Below are 24,283 nucleotides of genomic sequence, written 5' to 3'. Positions count from 1 at the left end.
TAAATAGTAATACAATTATGAATATAAATACTATAAATAACATAATACAAATAAACACAATGATGGAAATAAATGTCAGGCTCAAATTCGTTGTCATATATGCATTTTCAGATATCTCCATCTAGAAGATAACTTGGACCCTGCCTTGGATAAATCCGATAAGCTGTGGAAGATCCAGCGGCAGTGATGTTGATAGGTTTTCAATGTAGTGAGTCCCCGGGACCCACAGGTGGCGAGTTGGGTGGGTCCCTGAGAAATTCAATGGGTCCCGACTCCCCAGTTTAAAAAATGTGTTTCTTTTTTATTATTATTCTATTTCTTAAATTAAATGAATAGTGTTAAACTCCTTGATGGTGGTATGATATGGTTAGAGCTGGAGTACTCAACCGTTCATGTTTAACACTAGAAACGCCGGGCCATTTTTACTTACTCCTAGCGCCGCAAGAGGGGTCAAATGACCCCTAAGTCATTTTAATGAGAGGCTGTGCATTTGCACATAATGATCACTAGGTGGCGCCAATGAGCTATTACCGCGCGAGCGCCACATTTCTGTCTGTGTGTGTGTGTGTGTGTGTGTGTGTGTGTGTGTGTGTGTGTGTGTGTGTGTGTGTGTGTGTGTGTGTCACAAGCCTAGTCCTCACGATTTTGTCATAAATGTACATATATTCAATCAGAAGGATTGCAAAAAGATCCTGTTTGATTTGCTCATTCGACACGAATGAGCACAGCATCGAGCAGTGGAAACGTGGGTTTATTTACTATGAAGTTCGTATTTTTAATTGTTGAAATGAAATCAGCGGTGACGAGCTAGTTGTTTTGGTAGCGGCTAAATTAGCATGTCGCGATATTTTCTACAGGGGATCACGTCTGCGCCGAGTAGATGCGCAGAGGGTTGAAACAGCGCTTGTCCGATCTGCTCACAAGAAGGTTTCTTTGGCCAGTTACTGTGATTAAACGAGTTGTTTAATGTTCACAATGTATCGTTTCTCATGGGGAAAATGAGATGCGTCCCCGGGACGCATGGATAGTGAGTTTAGTGCGTCCTTTCAGACTTTAATGCGTCAGGGACGCAGGACGCGTACCTAGCAACATCACTGAGCGGTTCATGGACCTCCTCTTGCATCAGTTCCAGGCCCTCTATGAGGTCAATGGGTTTGTGAGCGTGGATGAGTCCATGGTAAAATACAAGGGACGCCTTGCCTTCCGGCAGTACCTCCCCATGAAGCCGGTGAAGTGGGGGATAAAGGTGTGGGTCATGGCAGAGAGCAATACAAGCTACGTAAACAATTTTCAAGTTTACACAGGGGCCATTGCAGGCAAGACCGAGACAGGCCTGGCTTACCGGATTGTGTCATACCTGGCTAAACCGTATTTTGGGTCAAACTTGTGTGTTTACATGGACAACTTTTACACCAGCGTGAAGTTGTTGCTGGATCTGCAGGTCAGGGGTGTGCCTTTACAATGCTTTGGTTAAAATGTTATTTGTTGTATTTTATATCATTGATTTATACTGTTTTTTCTTCTTAATCTTGTTTTGAGATTGTTTTTAAAATGTTGCTGTTATGGTTGTGCTCAGGGAGCATGTTTTAATAAAACCTGTAGTTCTTACCTTTAAAATGCTTTTTATTTCATGTTTCTAGGTGCTCCAGAGGCTTAGATATTAAGGTTTATGTAGACGTTGACAATTCTTACTATTTTCTCAGAAAAACCTCAGGAAATGAGGTTCTTTTCCCTAGAATAGCATAGGATTTTAGCAGGCGTTTTTAGCAGGCGTTTTAGGCATAAATGGGTTAAAGCCTTTTGGTTGGTGACTGTTGTAGTGTGGGGCTGGGCTGGAAGGGGATGTGGACTACAGGGATGGCGGGAAATGTGTGAAGAGATGATTGAAAAGTGCTTGTGAAGGCGAAGCTTCTGTTGGCCCTGCTCATTGTTGTAACACCAAATGTTTGGAGGCATTCCCATGTGTGTGTATGCCTCTATCGGTGCTGATCCAAAGGCTGCTCGCCTACCTAAGCCAAATTAATGGCAAATGGCATTTCTTCCTAGCCATTGGGTTTTAATAGTTGAGCTGGCAGCTAGCTTGTTTCCCTGGCATCTATTAATGGCCTGTAGTGGAATCAGGAAACCAAAACCGGATTTGATGTGTCCATGTAGCAGATATGAGCCTGCTTTTGATGATGGACAACAAATAAAAGATACAGTGAGAAAGTCACGAAAAAAAAATAATCTACTTAGTTTATTTTCCGGAAGGAATGGAGAAAAGCCTAAGGGAATAGATCAAGGCTCAAACTAATCAACCAGTCCGTAGTAGTAGAAAGGACCAATTCAACTAATCGACCAGTCCGTAGTAGTAGAAAGGAACAATTCAACTAAACAACTAATCTGTAGTAGTAGAAAGGACCAATTCAACTGATCAACCGACGACAGCTGTCGAAGTGCTACCAGAACATTAAATCATGTTTGAATATCCAAAACAAACAAATTCAGTCATTCTATATTTGGCCTTTCTGATGGTGGCTACCGGTTCCTAAATAGAAGCGTTAACGTGAATTGTTCTCCACGTCTAGCGCCCGGACACATATATTTCATCACTGGGATATTCAGACGGAATGTAACCTGGCCTGCTACCCACAGTCCCAAACTATGCATAGACGTTAAAACATTAAAAAAAATGTCCAATTTAAATCATTTAATTGAAACAAAACAAATATCCAAATACTGAATTGACATTCGATTATCTACCTAGAAAAGTGATATCTGAATATTTGGGATCAGCCATCATTCTATTTTACTTGCACTACAATCTTACAGGTGTTATCTTTATTGGGGTTACAAAATAACATATTAAAGGTCCCATGGCATGAAAATCTCACTTTATGACGTTTTCTAACATTAAAGAGTTCCCCGAGCCTGCCTATGGTCCCCCAGTGGCTTAAGCTTGTGTTCGTTGTAAAACAAGCACTAGGCATCCTGCTCGCTTTTGAAAAAATGGAAGCTCAGGCGCGCTGATTTGGAATGTGGCCTCATATGTCTTGATAAGGGGCCAAGTTACCTTCCCTTTCTCTGCCTTGCCCGCCCAGAGAATTTGGCCCGCCAATGAGACAATGAGGGGGGGGGGGGGGGGGGGGGGGGGGGGGGGGGGGGGGGGGGGGGGGGGGGGGGGGGGTGTGTGTGTGTGTGTGTGTGTGTGTGTGTGTGTGTGTGTGTGTGTGTGTGTGTGTGTGTGTGTGTGTGTGTGTGTGTGTGTGTGTGTGTGTGTGTGTGTGTGTACTAAGGCAAGCGTTGTATACTTCTTTGTTATTTGGATAACATAACACGTCGGACTCTCGTCTCTGGTATTTCCACAATGAGACTTGTAGTGGGGGTTATCTCAGCCATGGCTTTGACTCCCTGAAGTACATGAACCACGACATGGAGGAGAAAGGGTTTGTTGCCTGCGAATGTCTCCCGCTTGATTCCCGCTGCCAGCTGCCGAGGGACCACCGCCTCGGCGCTGCAGGAGGCGGTGGTGCCTAAGTCCTGACCGCTGCCGAGGCGGTGGTCACCCGGCAACGAGGCTCCAGGGGGAGACAACCGCGGTCAACAATCGCGGGCAACAATCCTCCATGTCGTGGTTCAGTCTACTTCAGATTGATGTGGAAGAACCAGAGACGTCGGGAGAACCCAACGCGGTCGTTTGAGATTCATAATATCGTCTGGAGGCTCACACAGCTTTTGGCCATGATAATATATATTATGGTGTATAGATATCTATGCATAATATGATATTATTTAGATATAGAGCTCCAGGACTCCCGCCGGAGCACCTGGAGTGTTATAGAATATTTACAGAACACGGCCAAAGGCTCTGTGCGCCTCGCCATTGCGATACATCCACCGTAAACAGAGCGCATGGTACCCTGGCCTCAAGCTGCTCAGGGCCACACCCCCACCCTCCTCCTTGACCCGCCTCTCTCCTCCTCATTTGCATTAAAGCTACAGACACCGAAACGGCGTGTTCGGGGAAAGCTCAATGTGTGACTGGCCCGTAGTTGCTGTACTTCTGCACCACGGCTGAATTTCGGGAACGTCTTTCAAATACTGTGTTTGGGGCCCACTAATATCTATATTAAAGCATCCATAAAGTAGCATGCCATGGGACCTTTAAAGCCCTTGCAGTTGTCGAGATAACAACAAACTGGGTATGTTATTTTAACTCAGAAATAGGCCCTGTGATGAAGAGGTTAAACCCACCTTTTAATGCACCTTCTTTCCGTTGAGCAGACATGGTTAATGTTCAAATTTAACATATTTATAACCTCAATGTGCACACTAAAGTGAATAAGAAATGCCTTTCAAATGCTTGTAGCTCTATTGATTTGTAAACACTTGTGTGTATGTGTGTGTGTCACAGCCGAGTGTCCTTAATTAGTGGTGCTGATGTGTTTTCTCTGTCCGTGTGGACATGTGTTCTACTGTGCCCTCCTCCCTTCTTCCACCTCTTCCTCTTCTCCCTTCATCCAGGAGATTCCTGAAGGGGACCAGGTAGGATAGCAACAACATGCTACTGCTGCTACAACCCTTCTCTCTCTGGCCCTGGCTCTGCCTCTCGCTCTGGCTCTCTGTCTGGCTCTCTCCCTCTTTCTCTGTCTAACTCTTGTGGCTACATTGTTTGCTTTGTTTGACTTCTTGGCCCATTTCTCCGTCTCGTTCTTGCTCTCTCTCACTCTCTCCTTCCCCTTTTTGACGTGTTCTGTTGCTGCTGCTTATTTCCCTCCATTCTAACAGAAACAAAAATCCAAGCCAAATAATTCCTCCTCCTACAGCTGAAGCTACATCATTATCATCAACTATCAAACTATTTTATTCAGCTGCCTGGACCTGCCCGGTACTAAAACAACCTAAACCTGCCCATTATTATGTGAAAATGGTTATAAAAGTCAAACCACAGGGACGTTGGGTAATGCATTAATTCCAATGTTTCTTGTTGCCTCAAATGAAAGCCAGGTGTTTGCATGACCCAGCAATGTCTTCAGCCATTGAGATGGAGAGATTTAAATAACTGTTGTGCTGTGATGCACTTGTCCCTGAGGTTAATTTGAAATGTTCGGTTCACTGTTTAAACATTGTTTGTGACTCATACTGCGTTTGATTATGACTCAGATGTCTGCAATTCCGTCTTCTTCGAGGATAATTCTATAAAACAAAAAGAAAAGTCATATTTTTGTCTCAATCCCCAGTTCAAGCCTCAATGTCATTTAACGTCATGGCCACCCAAATAAAATTGGGTGAGAAGATGTATACACTTTATACAATTGCTTGAATTTAAAATTAGATTTTTAAATTTGGTATTCTTTCAAAACATTCAACAAACCAATACAGTAGTCTAATATGACATGTTTTCATCTTCGGACATCAGACCTCTGTCCATAAACGAACGCTGTATCAGTCTTTCAATCCTGGCTTCCAAAACATCTACTACTTCCTCTGAATAGCAAGAATGCAGAGGAGGATTCCCCCTCCTTCTCCTGGTTTTGCTTTGTTATTTTTGACTGACTATTTTAATTTGCCTGTTTTGTTTAATAGGTCTGTCTTTGACTGCTCTAGCATATTACTGGGGGGGGGGGTTTGGGTTGGGGGCTGTGCTGGCCGAAACAGTGCCTTGCGACCCAGTATCACATTAACATCAGGGAAAGAGGTGAAATTACATGATAACACTAGACCTTAAATGGGCTTATGCAGATTTAGGCTGCACCAAAAATAGTTGAATAAGATGAGTTTCACCTCTTTATATAGTCACTGGTCTTCTCCTGTTCTTTAGGATAAGGGATTCTGAAGAGTTTGGTGGGACACCGGTCTATCTTTGAAATTAACTACTGACACTTCTGCCAATCAAAAACAGAAACTAAACCCCCAATCTCTCTAACTTGCCTAATGCTGGCGTCTGTTTCGACCACCTCTTCTCTTAACTGTTCTTCCCAACCCTTCCACATACTTGTGTTTCTCTGGCTGTGATTGGTGGATCCAGAAGCAGAAGAACATCGCGGGGGCCCTGGCGTTCTGGATGGCCAATGCCTCGGAGCTCCTGAATTTCGCCAAGCAGGACAAGGATCTGAGCCGGATCACGCTGGACGGCCAGGACATCCTGGCCCACTTGGTGCAAATGGCCTTCAAGTAAGTCAATACACACGGTTTAAACTTTACAGAACAATCAAAGTCTAACTACGGCTGAAATCATCAACGCTTTTGGGAAAATATCTATAAAAAAAGTATGGAATTCACTAGAGACCACTAGTTGGACGTCATGAACGTCCAGGTTATCAACATCCGTCCAGGATTTCCTGAGTAGGAACCACATATCTTACTACTATATAATAGCAGGCCTGTCGGACAAGTTAACTCCGGCACACTTGGGTCAGTGCGCAGGTGCCAAGCCGCCCGCAGCGTGCGCGTGCAGACACGCACACGCACGCGCAGACACACGAACCCAGATGCGTTCGTGTGAAAAAATCAATAAAAATAAAACAACTGCGCAACAACTACGCACGCAGTTGTTTTATTTTTCTAATATTTTGTGGGAAGGCTGTTTGAGACAGTAGGCTACTGCTGCCTGTCGGCCACTTGAAGAGATGTTTAATCTCAATGACGTAAAAAAAAAAAAATCTTTAACTCTCACGTCAGGTAGACAATCCACAATCTTGCTCTCACTCGATGCTTTGGTTTTTGTGGATGCAACGGAATATAAAAAATAAATTATTATGCTTGCTTCATAACGTAAGGAGAAAATTATTATGCTTGCTTAATTTCTTAATAGATGAACCAAAATGTTATACTTTATAGCATTAATAGGCAATATGTTATTCTATTATGCGTTCAGAATTTCGTCACATTATCGACTGAGGTTTCCACATTATAGCTATGGGTTTAATTACAACTAGAGGTTGAGCGCGCGCAATGCGCGCGCTCAACCTCTAGTAAACTCTAGTAAAGCTAATTGGACATGATGGCCACATGGCCCATAGTAGCCATTGACCTGCTCCACTTCCTGTTTTCGCCACTGTGCGCCTCCATGGGTGCAGGGACTGTTGACTGCTGATCTATTACTTACGGGACGGTATCCAATCAGGGTATGTGAATGTATAGGGGGTGGTAAGAGGGGGACTGAGGTCTGCTTATCCTACCCATCAAAGGTATTGTATAGAGAATGTGGAAGAAGAGGGCTCATATCGGGTGTCCTGGAATGTCTGGTAACGTAGCTTTAGCTAGCTGCCCGACACATCTACTGACCTCTTCCCAAAGGGGGGAGGGGGGCGCTTCCTGTAGTATTTATCGTGCCAGTGGTGGCTGGCACGATTTTTTTTTTTTTTTAAAGTGAGGGAAGAAGGACTGCGTGCTTGGTTGCCATTGGCCTGCTTGCACCGATAATGGCCTATTGTGGCATAAGTATGTGACACTTAAGTTGTTTCAGGGTGTTTTGCTGAACTACAAAATAGCAGGGAGGGATAATTATGTGAATTGATAGAAATACACCAGTGGCAGCATTGGACTTTGAAAGCTGGTGGGCAGCATGTCTTGGACTACAAGGGCAGAAGGAAAGGATGCAAAGCCAATTAGTCAAATCAGGGCTACTCTTGATTTGTAAAAGTAAATAAAAAATCTGGGCCTATCATTGGGCCTATTTTTGCCCTCAATGACTGAAGCTATTGGTTGTAATTTGGTTATGTTTATTTTCAGCTACAATTGTGTTAAGAAAAATGAAGATAATACCAATAGTATGCCATTTAAAATGCATCATGCTTTGATCATTCACTAACACCCTTTCCGCAATATCAAACGGAACGGTCAGAGTAACAAACAATTAAAAGAGCAACAAGAACATTATCTCACAACTACTAACATGGTCTGCAAGCCTAACATTGTTTGAGGCAAATGTGGATCATGATGGATGTTTCAGAATGTTGGTCATGGTATTAAGCCAATTAAGATTGAGGGACTTCATTTGTAGGTCAAGTCAACCCCCCTCGCGGGCTCCGCAGCCCGGCTGCAGGGCAGCCCGGCCGCAGGCTCCACAGCCGGGATGCGGGCTACGGAAACGTCAATATAAGCGAACAGAGCTGCACTGTACCGCAACGAACAGTAGCGCACTGCTCGGTGGAAACGAGGCATTAGACTGAGCGGGTTCTTTGGTTCTCGTAGCCTGGACTTCAGGAGATAACCCCTCCCTCCGGGCTGCTCCACAGCCAGGACTCCTGCTTATTGGTTCATAGCGCAACCAGGGCTTCAGCCTATTCGTGAATAGACGTAGGCGGGATCCAGATCCCTTAGCTAGTCTCACCCACTCAGAGGAGGACTTTCCTCCTCTCTCCCATTGAACCCCTTGTTATTCACCGGCCGCCAACACTTTCGGGGAAATGAATGGGAGGCAATCAGGGCTCCAGAGTGCGCCTAATTTGGGCGCACATGCGCCTAGAATTCGGGGTAGTGCGACCAAATATTTTATTTGGGCGCACCGGTGCGACTGAAAATTTATCTGGTATAATTATTATTATTTTATTTTTTTACAGAGCAGTCTATTCATAATATTGTAATAACCCCGGAAGAGGCAACTCGTCAACAACTCAGCGCAAGGCAGGCACGGTCCCAACGCCCCCCCCCCCCCCCCCCCCCCCCTTGTCAACAACTCAAAACTTGGGTGCACCATAAATGCGTGCTGGTGCACCCAAATTAAAACTTTAGGCGCACCAGTGCACCCAAGGAAAAAGTTAGTCTGGAGCCCTGGCAATGGAGGCTGAGGATGGAACGTCCTCCCTGAAGTAATTGTCAATAGGCGATAGGGGGTGCTAATTTCCCTTTAACCAGGGAAACAAACATAACATATACATTAAAGTAGTCCTATTTAAGGGCATTAATTCATTAATGTAGTCAGAACAATTAAACATTTTTATTCTCAAAAATGTTAAGGAGGATCTTCCTCCCTCTCCTCACCGGAGAAGCCTCCACCAATCGGTATTTGCTGTGGCGAGCCTACCTTCTGTATCCCAGAGTAACAGCAATGGTCAATGGAGCTAACCGGCCAAGTGGAAAACGATGAGGAAATATTAGGCTCAGCACAACTGCTAACGTGCACAAATGTTTTTTGATGTCTTAAATTAAAGCGTGGTTCCCCCATTGTAGAGTGCATGTATTTTATGAGATGTATCTTGGATCACAAGTGAAAAGATTTTTGTCACGCAATAATAGTATGTGCACATGTCAAAGGTTGTTGTGTGCAATTTCTATCCAGGTATTTGGTGCATTGCCTCCAGGCTGACCTGAACAACTACATGCCAGCCTTTCTAGATGACCCAGAGGAACACAACCCACAGAGACCCAAGATAGGTGTGCACAACAATCATTCTGCATTCTTTCTCTCGCTCGTACTGGCTCACCTATTTCTCTTCTGACAGTCTCTTCTGCCTCATCCCCCCGTCAGTGTAACTAATGTGCCAGCATCTCTTCTGCCTCATCCCCTCGTCAGTGTAACTAATATCTCAGCATCTCTTCTGCCTCATCCCCTCTTCAGTGTAACTAATGTCCCAGCATCTCATCACCTCGTCAGTGTAACTTATGTCCCAGCATCTCTTCTGCCTCATCCCCTCGTCAGTGTAACTAATATCCCAGCATCTCTTCTGCCTCATCCCCTCGTCAGTGTAACTAATGTCACAGCATCTCTTCCCCACAGAGGACGTGCTGCACACACTGACGGGGGCCATGTCGCTTCTGCGGCGTTGCCGTGTCAACGCAGCCCTCACCATCCAGCTGTTCTCCCAGCTCTTCCACTTCATCAACATGTGGCTGTTCAACAAGCTGGTGACGGAGGCGGACTCCGGGCTGTGCTCCCACTACTGGGGAGCCATTCTGCGGCAGCAGCTCAGCCACATCGAGGCCTGGGCCGAGAAGCAGGGCCTGGAGCTGGCTGCCGACTGCCACCTGAGCCGCATAGTGCAGGTACTGGAGGGGGGGGGGGGCACAGCACATAGTGCAGGTACTGGAGGGGGGGGGCACATAGTGCAGGTACTGGAGGGGGGGGGCACATAGTGCAGGTACTGGAGGGGGGGGGGGGGGGGCACATAGTGCAGGTACTGGAGGGGGGGGGGGGGGGCACATAGTGCAGGTACTGGAGGGGGGGGGGGGGGGGGGGGGCACCTAGGGCACAGCACATAGTGCAGGTACTGGGGGGGGGGGGGGGCACCTAGGGCACAGCACATAGTGCAGGTACTGGGGGGGGGGGGGCACCTAGTGCAGGTAATGTGGGGGGACATACTGTAGTGCGAGTAGGAGGTTCTGGGTAAGGGGTGGGGTTCCAGAGGGTTGAGTGTGCTGTGGTAGGGGGTTGAAAAGGTGTCCAATGCATCCTTAAAACCGCTAATGTTCCCCAGCCTGAGATTCACTGATATGATAGTATATTGGACTTCAGAGAGGCTGTTAGGAATGTTTGAACTATGCAAAGCAGTGACATTAGTAGTCACAGTAGTCATTGTTGCACAAAGCATTGTAATATTCAATCTCCATATAGAGAAGCAATTGTAAATAGTAGGTCAATACACACATCAACTACCTAGCCTAAGTAGACCAAAAATACCAAAATATCCTAAACCTCTGAGCACAAAAAAGCTTTCCCTAAGATAATGAACATGTTCATTGAAAAGGATGTACTTGTACAGAGTAGGAACTGTGAGTATGGAGTTTCAGTGTCTCGGAAGTATTGCTTGGTGTGTTGTGTTTTGTTATTGTTCATTGTTCATGTGTATTGCCAGGCGACCACCCTGCTGACCATGGACAAGTATTCCATGCAGGACGTTCAGAACATCCACAACACCTGCTTCAAACTGAACTCCCTGCAGCTCAACGCCCTCATGACCAACTACCACTGTGCCCCTGATGAGCCTTATATACCACCTGTAAGACACCACCGCATACATCGCCTGTGAGACGCACGCACACACACCGCTTGGGGGACACACACAAACACACACCGCCTGTGCGACACTCACACCACCTGCGAGAGACGCAGACACACACACTCTTGACACTCGTTTAATAAAGTGAACACGTTTATTTTTATACAACGTCACTAAAACTGGGAGCCCGGAGTGGAGCTGCTTCGTGCTTTCCTCTTCTTCGTGGATTTCTCTCTGCTTTCCACAATTGTCTTGATATTCCGGATACGTCTATTAAATCCACGTGAAGAGTCAGCTTTATGGAGTTCGTCGCCTCACCTGCCACCTTCGGTGTGTGACTCCCACTGCATATTTTTGCATTACATCCTGCCCGCCACACGCTAAACCCAGGCGCCACCCCTCGCCTTAACTATACAAAGTATCTCCAATATGTGTGAACATGTCTGATGCCTCTCATTTCCGGTTGTATGTTTCATTTTTACATTGCAAGTCCTGGTCATCTTCGGACCTGATTCCCAGGAGTTCATCCTGACTTCATGTTTGAAATGCCTACTCCATACATACATATGTACATATATATGCCTTATATACTCCCTGTAGCCCACACACACTCTCTCTCTTATATATACTTACTTGCATACATACTGAAAAACCCTATCTACCACCTGTAAGACTCACTCAGTCACTCACACTGCGCTGTTTGTCATTGTTAGAAAATATGAAATTCAAATGATTTGGATGCCTACTTTGGATATTAGGAGTAACATGGAGGTTTCATGTCAACATCATGCATCAACTATGAATATTTAATTCAACAGACCACTAAGCCCTCTAGTCAGGGAAATGCATCGATCCAGGCTCTTTGTTGGATTTGAACATCATTGAAATGTGAACTATGATTTGTGCTTTGCTCCAGGAGCTTATTGACCATGTGGTGGCGGTGGCGGAGAACACGGCCGACGAGTTGGCGCGTAGCGACGGCCGAGAGGTCCAGCTGGAGGAGGACCCCGACCTGCAGCTGCCCTTCCTGCTGCCAGAGGACGGCTACTCCTGTGACGTGGTGCGCAACGTGCCCAACGGCTTCCAGGAGTTCTTGGAGCCCTTGGTGCAGAGAGGTGGGCGGCCCTGTTGCCACGGAGACGCCAGTGATGGTTGCCATGGCGACACAGCACTTTGGCCGTTCAGAATGTGCTCTCCAAAGTTAACCTGAAACGTCTTCAACATTCTGGCTGTTCACTTGGTTTAGAACAGGGGTCGGCAACCCTAGGCACGCGTGCCACCACTGGCACAGGGCAGCAGAATCATTGGCACACTAAAAAAATATATATTTATTCTGTTTTGGGCATTTCCTCCCAGTGCAACTATGTTTAAATTAGTTACAGAAAGCAGTGTTCTGAAATGGGATCAATTAATAGTTTTTAAACCTATCTTGTGAGAAATAGAGAAGAAAATATTTAAAATATTGTTCCATGTGGCCTGTATGCATCGCCTTCACATGGTTTTGCAAAGCTGCATATCTCTTACAGATATTGATGTGGATGGTTCCAACATTCTCATCTTCTTGTTTTTTACATTTCTCACGGTTGAAATATGTTTTTGAATGAGTTTCTGAAAATGGTGTTTTAAGATGGGACATATGTAATTATAATTTGTAAGCCCATGTTGCAAATATAACAACCAAAAAAACATTTAAAATGTTGATGCATGATTGTGGACTATATGGAAATAGTAAAACTCCAGGTCTTCTGGAAATGTTTTTGGTCGCTGTGTCATAATTCAGCTTAATTCTATATATATTGTTGCTTACGGCACACTCATTAACGAGAAAATGTCAAACTTGCACTGCACGCTGAAAAGGCTGCTGACCCCTGGTTTAGAACATTTCGTAACGTGTAGAAAACAATTGTGAAGATGTGCTTTTTATACAGTTCATGTCGTTGATATTTGTAACAAGCACTTCTTTACATGTGTGAAAAACATTTAATTTTCACATCTTTGCCTCCCTCCTTATCTCACTCTTGCAGGAATGTTGTTGGTCTGTAAGGTTCACAGGTGGACTGCCAGCCCACTCTGTTTGCATTAGACAGGAGATAGAGAAAGAATGAGAGATAGAGAGGGGCTTGTTTTTCCAAAGAGTACTCGTACAATCAGTGGCTCTCCGCTGGATGTCGGTAGAAAATGAATGGAAGAGTGTTAAGTAACACGACTGGTATGTGCTTGTTCTAGGGTTCTGTCGGCTGACCGCCCATCCTCGCTCCCCGGGCACCTGGACCATTCACTTCGAAGGAGCCGACTCAGACAGTCACTTTGTGGCGCCAGACACCTCCGACATGGTAGGTGATTAGAAATCATTCAGAGAATGTTCGCTTGATGTGTGGTAGCTGAAGGACTAATATGGGCCATTGTTTTTTATCCGGTTCCTATACGGGTTGACACTTAGCCTCTGGGGCCACTGAGACTTCCTTCAGATATACCTTAGGAGATACAGAACTTTAATGACCAAATTAACATTCATGGTTAAAGTGAGTAAGTTGTTGTGAGTGATGTTTGTTGGTTATTGTTGTTGTATAGTGCAAGTGTTTTTTTTTTCTCTATGCACATATTCCCTAGCAAGACCTGCACTCCCCCAGCAGGAAGCCTGTGGTTTACATTGCTGCCCCGCCCCACCCTCCCTTCTGCTGCACCATGCCCTTTATACTCATCATCATCCTCCTATCTGCCCTCTGCTCCTCAACCTCACCCCTTTACTCTCCTCATCCTCCCTGCCTCTCTCACTCTCTCCTCTGCCCCCTGCCTCTTGTCTCTCCCCTTTCTTCTGCCCTGTTTTACCCTACAAGTCGAGTTGCAGTAGCAAGGGACTTCAGCTAGAATTTAGCAGTTTTTGTCACAGCAGAGCCAAGGAACTATTCTTCCACATGATCCGTATTTCTCCTGATCTGTTTGTCTTTGGACTTGGTTGTTGAACAGATGTGTCACTGGACCAAGGATTAAGCAGATCTTGTTTGTGGATCAAGTTGGGATAGATGTCTACAAACAAGATCTATTCCTCCGCTCAACACATCTTCCTTTTCAGTCGATGAAGAAGGAGCCAGAGGTCGTCACGGTGACCCTGAAGAAGCACAACGGCATGGGCCTGAGCATCGTCGCAGCCAAGGTAGTGTGTGTGTGTGTGTGCGTGCTCAGGGAAAAAGTGTCAGGCAATGGGCTCTGTATGGCCCGTTAAAATGCTGTAATTGTAAATGCTGTAAAAAGAGCATGTTTCCCCGATGAGTTTCCAAAAATAAACCAGAGCTTTGGTATGTCCTGTTGCGGGTGTGGGTCCAAAGTCCCAGTGCTGCAGGGTTGAACTGTGAGGCCAAACGGACTACGATGATACAGCAACAAGTCCTCTCTCAATCTCTATTTAGTCCTCAGGGCTCTCATTTATAACCCTTGCGTACGCACAAAACGGGGCTGAAAGTGGCGTACGTGACTTTCCACGCCAAGGTTGTGATCTATAAAAAATATAACTTGACGGGAAGAATGTGCGCAGCCCTAAGCAAACTGACCCATGCGTACATATGGTTTGGAGGAAAAGGAGAATTGGTGACGGACGGTGGGGTGGTGAACTGAAGTCAGACAGAAGAAATGTAGAGAAGAGCGATTATGTTTTATCAGTTTAATTTCAACCCGTATCATGCGTTAAATCAATGTAATCAGAATAATTTAAGTCAACTGCGTTATTTCTCAGTTATAACTCCAGAAACATTCTCCATTCTCCTTAGAATCAAAATGAAAATTCAAAATTCTCTATATTTAATCCCGTCACTCCATACTGTCCACTGATGGCGCTACTGCATGAAATAAAGCATCCATCCAACATGTGTCGATAACATAATATTTTTATGTGACACTGTAATCAAATGTCAATTAAATCCCAAGTGTGGAAAACCAAGCCACATACTCATCACAATCGTTATATTATTGTCCGTTCCTTTTGATGCTTTTCATGACAAATCAGGCATTAAAAAGGGGTTATGTTCAAGAACATTTTACGTGGGTGATTACAAACTGATTATCCAAGGTGTTCTCGGTCAGTCTTATTACCGTAACCCTATAAATACAGCAGTGAGCCCTGTGCGTAATGCTGCACCATGGCACTGCTGGCACTGCTGGACGACCATGCAAATGGCAGGATTCGGCGGGAGAGGGTCTTCAGGGACCATAACGATTTATTGGTACATACAAATATTTACCTTTATGTCAGAACACTTTTTTAATTCTGGGACTGTGCGCTCCGTGCCACTGACAGAGTTCACTGCTGCAGCAACATGTTGCTACTCACTCCGCTTTTTGTTAGTGATCCCGATCCCGTGATGGCCGAATAAATCTACTTTTCGGGCCTCCACCTCACAGAGGTGGAGGCCCGTGGAGTGGAGACACTTAAGTGGAGACACTCAAGTGTCTCCACTTCAACCAATTTCGCTTTTTTGCTTTTCTCAGTCCTTCTGCCATTCTTTCCGACAAGACATAATACTTCCATCTGAGTCTGATTTATATGCAGATCGCATTCATGAGGTCGTATCCATTGACCATTTATGGTTAAAAAGGGGCGTGCCGTGTACAGGGCGGAACGTGAAGCTGATTCAGCTGCGCACACTTGTAGACACTCCGTGATTTATAAAGCAAAGATTGCTTAGGGGTGTGCGTACGCAGGGTTTTATAAGTCTGAATATTTTTTGCCGCACGCAAAACTTGGCTTTTGGGCGTACGTACACTTTTAGTAACCATCTCACGCACAGTTTTATAAATGAGACCCCAGGTCATTGTCCCAAAGCATGGTGGTTTAGGTTCCAACCTGTTAAATGTGTACAGCAAGGCAACTCTTTCGATAAAGCAGCCTTCGGACAAAAGGCCATTCATATTGCTTTTCAAAAAAAGAAATTAAATGTACAAACGGGAAAAACGACTATTATTATTAGAGAAAAAAGGAATGGAAAGCAGTATAAGATGGTAAAATAATAAAAAAAAGTTGTGCATGGTTAGACCTGCAGCTAACTGAAATGATTTGAGCCCTGAAGTTTTTTTGGGGGTAGAAAATATCTATTTACCACTATATATATGCCAACTACCATCTAACAATATTATTAACAATTAACCCTTATTTATTTATAGCTTCCTCAACTGTATTATTCACACATCATTATTCCACAACCATCATCTCTTTTAATGTACATCTTTGTAGTTTTCAGATTTTATTTGAGAACAATTATCATTTATACTTAATAATACTTAAATTTGTCAGAATGTCAAATAGCACTTTTCTTTTTAATGCTGTAAAATCCCTAACACTATCCCACTTGTAAAACACTTCCGTTATTATAGTCCCTTAACAAACTTGATGCTAACAATGCTAATGTTACGTTGTGCTTGGGAGCACTAATACAGTCAGTCGGGTTGCTTGGGTAGTCTATGCAGACTGTATAATTACAGAGCATCAAAACTGTTTTTTTTGGCCGACTGGTTGTATGCTTTGCCTTAGTGTCAGAGATTATTTATTTATTTTTTAAAACTATAAATACACTTTCAGCATCATTTTTTGATGGTGAAAAGCATACTCAGCGGCCCAATTCACATTAATGGCAGGAGCCGGACCCTGTAGTGCTGCGCTGGGTCTAGGGGTGTTAACAGCCCGGACCCTGTTCTTCACTGGGTCTAGGGTGTTAACGGCCGGACCCTGTAGTCTGCACTGGGTCTAGGGGTGTTAACGGCCGGACCCTGTAGTCCTGCGCTGGGTCTAGGGGTGTTAACGGCCGGACCCTGTAGTGCTGCGCTGGGTCTAGGGGTGTTAACTGGCTGGACCCTGTAGTGCTGCGCTGGGTCTAGGGGGTGTTAACAGCCGACCCTGTTCTTCACTGGGTCTAGGGGTGTTAACGGCCGGACCCTGTAGTGCTGCGCTGGGTTCTAGGGGTGTTAACGGCTGGACCCTATAGTGCTGCACAGGGTCTAGGGGTGTTAACGGCCGGACCCTGTTCTTCACTGGGTCTAGGGGTGTTTAACGGCCGGACCCTGTAGTCCTGCACTGGGTCTAGGGTGTTAACGGCTGACCCTGTAGTCCTGCACTGGGTCTAGGGGTGTTAACAGCCGGACCCTGTTCTTCACTGGGTCTAGGGGTGTTAACGGCTGGACCCTGTAGTCCTGCACTGGGTCTAGGGGTGTTAAACGGCCGGACCCTGTAGTGCTGCACTGGGTCTAGGGGTGTTAACGGCCGGAGCCATACCCTAGATCCTTTTTACAGAGTTTGTTTATCCAATATCTTTCTTGCTGTTTATTTGTTTGAAGAGATTGATGAACAAGGATGTTGATTTGAATCCTTATGTTACATGCAATCAGTTGTGTACAAGACAAGGTTGTGAGTTAATTCACATGCACAGCTCGTCCAGATAGTTTTGTTTGATGTAATTTACAGTGTAAGCTGCTCTTCAATTTGATCCGACAGTATTTACGTCTTTTTTCTCTTTTGCACACAAGATTGTTGGGCAGGGCGATTCAGAGTGGACTCTGCGCCGTCTCACATGCCTAGTGGCCTTTCATGGTACTGCCCTGTGGTTGATTCTAATGCAGCTGTATGCATTACTGTGTGTTAAGAGGTATCCCTACAGGTGCTTTGGACGGCTGTTCTTTCCTTTTCATCACATAAACAAAGTTTGTATGCTGGTTAGCTCAAGCTAACAAACCAGAACTTGGCTAGAGACATGGGATTGGCCGCTCGATGCTGGGTTCCCCCACCCCCTCTTCAAAAGGATAAGCAGGAGGGGAGTGTGTCAGGACCGGACAGGGCGCTGTAGTCGCGCAGTAACAGTGCTTTCAACAACTTCTGCTTTGGACTCTTATGTAGGCATTTAATTAGGTGGCTTTAAGGAAGAAGAACAGAACACTGTTTACTGCATTTCTACCTGGTGGTAAAGTAACTTATTTTATTGGATCTGGATGTTTTACCGGATCTGGTCGCAGTGAGGAATCATGGCGTGTGCAAGTTACCTGTAGAACATGTGGTTCTCCGTGGTGGGCAGGCTACATGCTGAGGTACAGTGCAGTTTGTTTCTGTGTTATGCCGCACTGTGTACATCCTTTTATCTTTGAGCTGGGGCTAGCTTTATCAGTTATTCAAAGATCTTTACTTGGGTATACATAAAACTGAAAGAAGCCGTTAGACATTACCCTAAAACAAGTGTAGTTATGTGTGTACATGTGTGCATGACCTGCAATAAGAAGCAGGCTGTGTTTTAATGCATGGTGTATATTCTAGCTATACCAGCTATATTCAGCTTGTTTTGGTTCAGTGTTGATTCACATGGTAGAAGTCAAACCACATTCCATGGTCATTGATTCAATTTCTGATCTGAACTCTTGTGAGGCATATATAACTATGAATATCTTTCCTGTTGCAGCTGTGTATTGTTTTTCCTTGGTGTTTGATTGTGTGGAAGGCCTTCCTTCCCCGACGTCTCACAGCTGGAGCTGAAGGAAACTGAGCCCTGCTGTTCTTCCTCTTTGTTACCGTTTACTCCTCGTACAATAGTTGGAGACCGCATGCTGCATTCCATTCAACTGCAGCAGCAGACACACTTCCTAGTTTACAACTATAACTCAAATTAACCATACTACTGCTCTGTCTTGCCAACAATGGATTTGGTATGCTTTTATGGTACGTCATATTCTTTAGGAGGTAGAATTTCAGAATGTCAATTGCCATACTTTCCATGTTTTTCAGGAATTTGAAGAAAATAAGTATTAGTGAAACAATGGCACAAGAGAGCTACCTCCCTTGAGGGCAAGAACAATGAGTGGATGGACGCGCACACACGCACGCACGCCCAGAGACACGCACGCACGGAGACACGGACACACAGAGAGAGGAGAGAGAGAGGAGAGAGAGAGAGAGAGAGAGAGGAGAGAGAGAGAGAGAGAGAGAGAGAGAGAGAGAGAGAGAGAGAGAGAGAGAGAGGAGAGAGAGAGAGAGAGAGAGAGAGAGAGAGAGAGAGAGGAGAGAGAGAGAGAGAGAGACGGACACAGAGAGAGAGAGAGACAGACACAGAGAGAGAGAGAGACGGACACAGAGAGAGAGAGAGACGGACACAGAGAGAGAGAGAGACGGACACAGAGAGAGAGAGAGACGGACACAGAGAGAGAGAGAGACGGACACGGACACACACACACAGACTCGGACAGACAGACACAGACTCGGACAGACACACAGACTCGGACAGACACACAGACTCGGACAGACAGACAGACAGACTCGGACAGACAGACAGACAGACTCGGACAGACAGACAGACAGACTCGGACAGACAGGACAGACGGACCAGACAGACAGACTCAGACAGACAGACAGACAGACAGACTCAGACAGACAGACAGACTCAGACAGACTCAGACAGACTCAGACAGAACAGACAGACAGACAGACTCAGACAGACAGACCAGACTCAGACAGACTCAGACAGACTCAGACAGACAGACTCAGACAGACAGACTCAGACAGACTGACAGACAGACAGACTCAGACAGACCGACTCAGACAGACAGACTCAGACAGACTGACAGACAGACAGACACAGACAGACAGACTCAGACAGACAGACTCAGACAGACAGACAGACTCAGACAGACAGACTCAGACAGACAGACTCAGACAGACAGACAGACTCAGACAGACAGACTCAGACAGACAGACTCAGACAGACAGACTCAGACAGACAGACAGACAGACAGACTCAGACAGACTCAGACAGACAGACAGACTCAGACAGACAGACAGACAGACTCAGACAGACTCAGACAGACTCAGACAGACTCAGACAGACACAGACAGACAGACAGACTCAGACAGACAGACAGACAGACAGACAGACAGACTCAGACAGACTCAGACAGACAGACTCAGACAGACAGACTCAGACAGACAGACTCAGACAGACAGACTCAGACAGACAGACTCAGACAGACAGACTCAGACAGACAGACTCAGACAGACAGACTCCAGACAGACAGACACAGACAGACAGACTCAGACAGACAGACTCAGACAGACAGACTCAGACAGACAGACTCAGACAGACAGACTCAGACAGACAGACTCAGACAGACAGACTCAGACAGACTCAGACAGACAGACAGACTCAGACAGACAGACTCAGACAGACTCAGACAGACTCAGACAGACAGACTCAGACAGACACAGACTCAGACAGACACAGACTCAGACAGACAGACAGACTCAGACAGACTCAGACAGACAGACTCAGACAGACACAGACTCAGACAGACAGACAGACTCAGACAGACTCAGACAGACAGACAGACTCAGACAGACTCAGACAGACAGACAGACAGACAGACTCAGACAGGCAGACAGACAGGACTCAGACAGACAGACTCAGACAGGACAGACTCAGACAGACAGACTCAGACAGACAGACTCAGACAGACTCAGACAGACAGACAGACAGACAGACAGACTCAGACAGACAGACAGACACAGACAGACTCAGACTGACAGACAGACAGACTCAGGACAGACAGACAGACTCAGACAGACAGACCAGACTCAGACAGACTCAGACAGACAGACAGACTCAGACAGACAGACAGACTCAGACAGACTCAGACAGACAGACTCAGACAGACAGACAGACTCAGACAGACACAGACTCAGACAGACAGACAGACTCAGACAGACTCAGACAGACAGACAGACTCAGACAGGACAGACTCAGACAGACAGACAGACTCAGACAGACAGACAGACTCAGACAGACAGACTCAGACAGACAGACAGACTCAGACAGACAGACAGACTCAGACAGACAGACTCAGACAGACAGACAGACTCAGACAGACAGACAGACAGACAGACAGACTCAGACAGACAGACAGACAGACAGACTCAGACAGGACAGACAGACAGACAGACAGAGACAGACAGACAGACAGACTCAGACCAGAGCAGACTCAGACAGACAGACAGACAGACAGACACAGACAGACACAGACTCAGACAGACAGACAGACTCAGACAGACCAGACAGACTCAGACAGACAGACACAGGACAGACACAGACAGACAGACAGACAGACACACACAGACAGACAGACTCAGACAGACAGACAGACTCAGACAGACACAGACTCAGACAGACAGACAGACAGACTCAGACAGACAGACAGACTCAGACAGACAGACAGACTCAGACAGACAGACAGACTCAGACAGACAGACAGACAGACTCAGACAGACAGACAGACTCAGACAGACAGACAGACAGACAGACTCAGACAGACTCAGACAGACAGACAGGACTCAGACAGACAGACAGACAGACAGACTCAGACAGACAGACAGACTCAGACAGACAGACAGACAGACTCAGACAGACAGACAGACAGACTCAGACAGACAGACCAGACAGGACAGACTCAGACAGACAGACTCAGACAGACAGACTCAGACAGACAGACTCAGACAGACAGACTCAGACAGACAGACACAGACAGACAGACTCAGACAGACAGACACAGACAGACAGACACAGACAGACAGACAGACACAGACAGACAGACAGACAGACAGACAGACAGACAGACACACACAGAGGGACAGACACAGACAGACAGACAGACAGAGACAGAAAGAGACACACACAGAGGGACACTTCCAAGAGGGCTTTTAGCAAGTTGTGTTTTCACAAAGCTACAAGTGACTTGGAGTTACCCCTTTTATGAATCTCCCATTTTCGGGACTCTGGACTAAACTGCCTTAATATGGATTTAAGCCTCACGGAAATAATATAGCTGCTAGTTTGTTCGGGGATTAACGGAATGTCGATTATCAAATGAGACGGAGCAAAATGAAAATCTTAACACTATCATCATATAATTTATCACTTAACTTCAAGAATGGGGTGGCTGACCCAAGTGGCTAATAATTCTATATATATTGTTAAAGGAGACGTATTATTAACAAGTAAACAAAGTATAATAGTTCCAGAAAACAAGCTTTTGAAGCTGTTTGCTGGAAATAGCTTTTAGGAAAAAATAATCTTGCCCAGCGCTATACCCCTCTGTTTCAGTCCCTTCAGAATGCAAGGTGCATGGTTTCTGGGTTCTCTAGCTTTAATGTAAATGAGCTGCTGCCCATTGACCAATGAGCTGTCAGACTGATCCCCAGCATGGAGAAGAAGTGTTTGTTGCTGTTTGCGGACTCCTGGAGCTATCTATATAGATAAATAATATTCTTATATAATATATAGGTATTTATATAATATATATAATATCACGGCGCCTCGGATGATATTATGAATCATAAAGACTGCGTCTGACATCTCTGGTACTTCCACAACAAGTAAAGACTCGTAGTTGGGGTTATCTCGGCCATGGTTGAGAAGAATTGGGGGAAAGAAACTTTGCCTTGACTCTCTGAAGTCCGTATTGTACCGCGACATAGAGGAGAAAGGTATTGTACGCGGCAGCTGAACGCTACTACAAATGGGTGCTACATACTGGTGGTGGTTAGTGAGGTCCCCCCCCCCCCCCCCCCTTCACTGTAGGCGTCTTTGAGTGTCTAGAAAAGCGCTAAATAAATTCAATGAATTATTATTATTATTATTATTACTGCGTTCAGCTCCCGGAGTACACCCGCCGGAGCTGCCGGGCAGTCGAGGGGGCGCCGCCGAAGCGGCAGTAGTCCGGCAGGGGGAGCTCGGCGGCTGTCCGGCAGCTCAGCTCTGGGAGTACAATCCCTTTCTCCTCCATGACTCCTCCTCCGGCGGGGGAAATCGGTGGCAGTCCCGTAGCTCTGGCGGAGAAACGGATGTTCTCCGAGAGCTTAGCTGCCGAGCTCCCCCCACTGGAGCTGCTCGTCTGCTGGGCCACAAAATCTAAGCTATGCTCTGATTGGAGGAGGGTGGGGAAGTGGCAGGTAATATTCATATCTGCCCCCTCCCTACGTAGAAGTGGGTGCCGAAACTGACTCGCTCGTTTGGTAATTGTATGCGGGGTACTTTCAGAAATGCATATCTCACTCAAAAAATCATGTACAGACTTTTTTCAAAGTTTGTATGCGTGTGGGAGCACCATCTACCCACAACACTCTAAATCCCAGGAAAAGTGTTGTTTTCATAATATGTCCCCTTTAACCATATATATATGAACCACAATGCACTTCCGCCTTGTGGGCACTATTGACTGAATTGCTACCACTTCATGCTCTGACTTCTATGGACGCCCAGCTGCCGAGCAATGTGTGTAGAGGCGGTGGCCAAGGCGTCGGAGGAAGAGCCTCATTAGACACTAGCCAGCAACACATCCATCCCTACATATAGGAATCATAGATTAGAAGATCAGTTAATCATTAGGGATGTAAAAATCAATACCAAAAAGGTATTCCGGGGTAACGTAGGAAAATGGCAAACCAATAGTAGAACAAGGAGAGCCCTGACACAAACGGTGAAATAAATTGGAAATAATAAAGTACATTACACCTATCTGGAAACATATTAGACCTTTTGTGACAATCTGAACGTTTTTTAGCCTGTATTATTTTCTTTACTTTTAACTCGCCCATCGTCCAACCAGTTGGGTATACACTGATGCCCACACCGGCTAATTCAGTCATGCTTTGATCTCATTTATTTCTCACCCATGGCATTGCTACGACCAACACACATTTAATAAATCAAAATATTATTTTAGAACTCAGTTAATTTTCTAAGTAACTTTTTTGAAGCTGTTTGTTGGAAATAGCTTTTAGGAAAAAATAATCTTGCCCAGCGCTATACCCCTCTGTTTCAGTCCCTTCAGAATGCAATGGTTCTGGGGTCTCTAACTTGAATGCCAATGAGCTGCTGCCCATTGACCAATGAGCTCTCAGACTGATCCACAGCATGGAGAAGAAATGTTTGTTGCCGTTTGCGGTCTCCTGGAGCTATATGTATGTATGTATATATATATGTATATATATATATATATATATATATATATATATATATATATATATATATATATATATATATATATATATATATATATATATATATATATACATACATACATATATATTAGTGGTGGCCATAGATTATAATTTCGGAATTAATCTAGATTAAAATGGCAAACGGCAAAAAATCTGTTCGCTTACCTTGACTGCGGTCAATTATACTGGGCAATGGTGATTTATCAAATATAATTCCCCGCCGGAAGTTGTGAAGTGCCCATGCAAGTGAACGGAGCATAAACAAAAATAATTGACAGGTGAATGTTGGGAAGGCCCATGCAAGTGAATGGAGCAGTCTACAGCATTGAGAAGAGCCGTGTAATAATCCATA

The 24,283-nt window shown here is 45.4% G+C and overlaps 1 protein-coding gene across 1 annotated transcript in view; it reads left to right on the top strand.

Annotated features, from left to right (window-relative positions):
- The window catches only part of LOC115534674 (afadin-like), a 125,981-nt gene that overhangs the window by 73,340 nt on the left and 28,358 nt on the right, over nt 1-24,283 (top strand). The window contains 7 exon segments of the mRNA XM_030345827.1: nt 6,008-6,153; nt 9,263-9,357; nt 9,701-9,966; nt 10,776-10,919; nt 11,836-12,034; nt 13,146-13,252; nt 13,993-14,076. Of these exon segments, the coding sequence (XP_030201687.1) occupies nt 6,008-6,153; nt 9,263-9,357; nt 9,701-9,966; nt 10,776-10,919; nt 11,836-12,034; nt 13,146-13,252; nt 13,993-14,076 (1,041 nt within the window).

This window comes from Gadus morhua, chromosome 21, assembly GCF_902167405.1.
Source record: "Gadus morhua chromosome 21, gadMor3.0, whole genome shotgun sequence".
Taxonomy (NCBI): Eukaryota; Metazoa; Chordata; class Actinopteri; order Gadiformes; family Gadidae; genus Gadus; species Gadus morhua.
The sequence above is the reverse complement of the archived record's forward strand: the minus strand, read 5'-3'. Positions and strand labels throughout refer to the sequence as shown.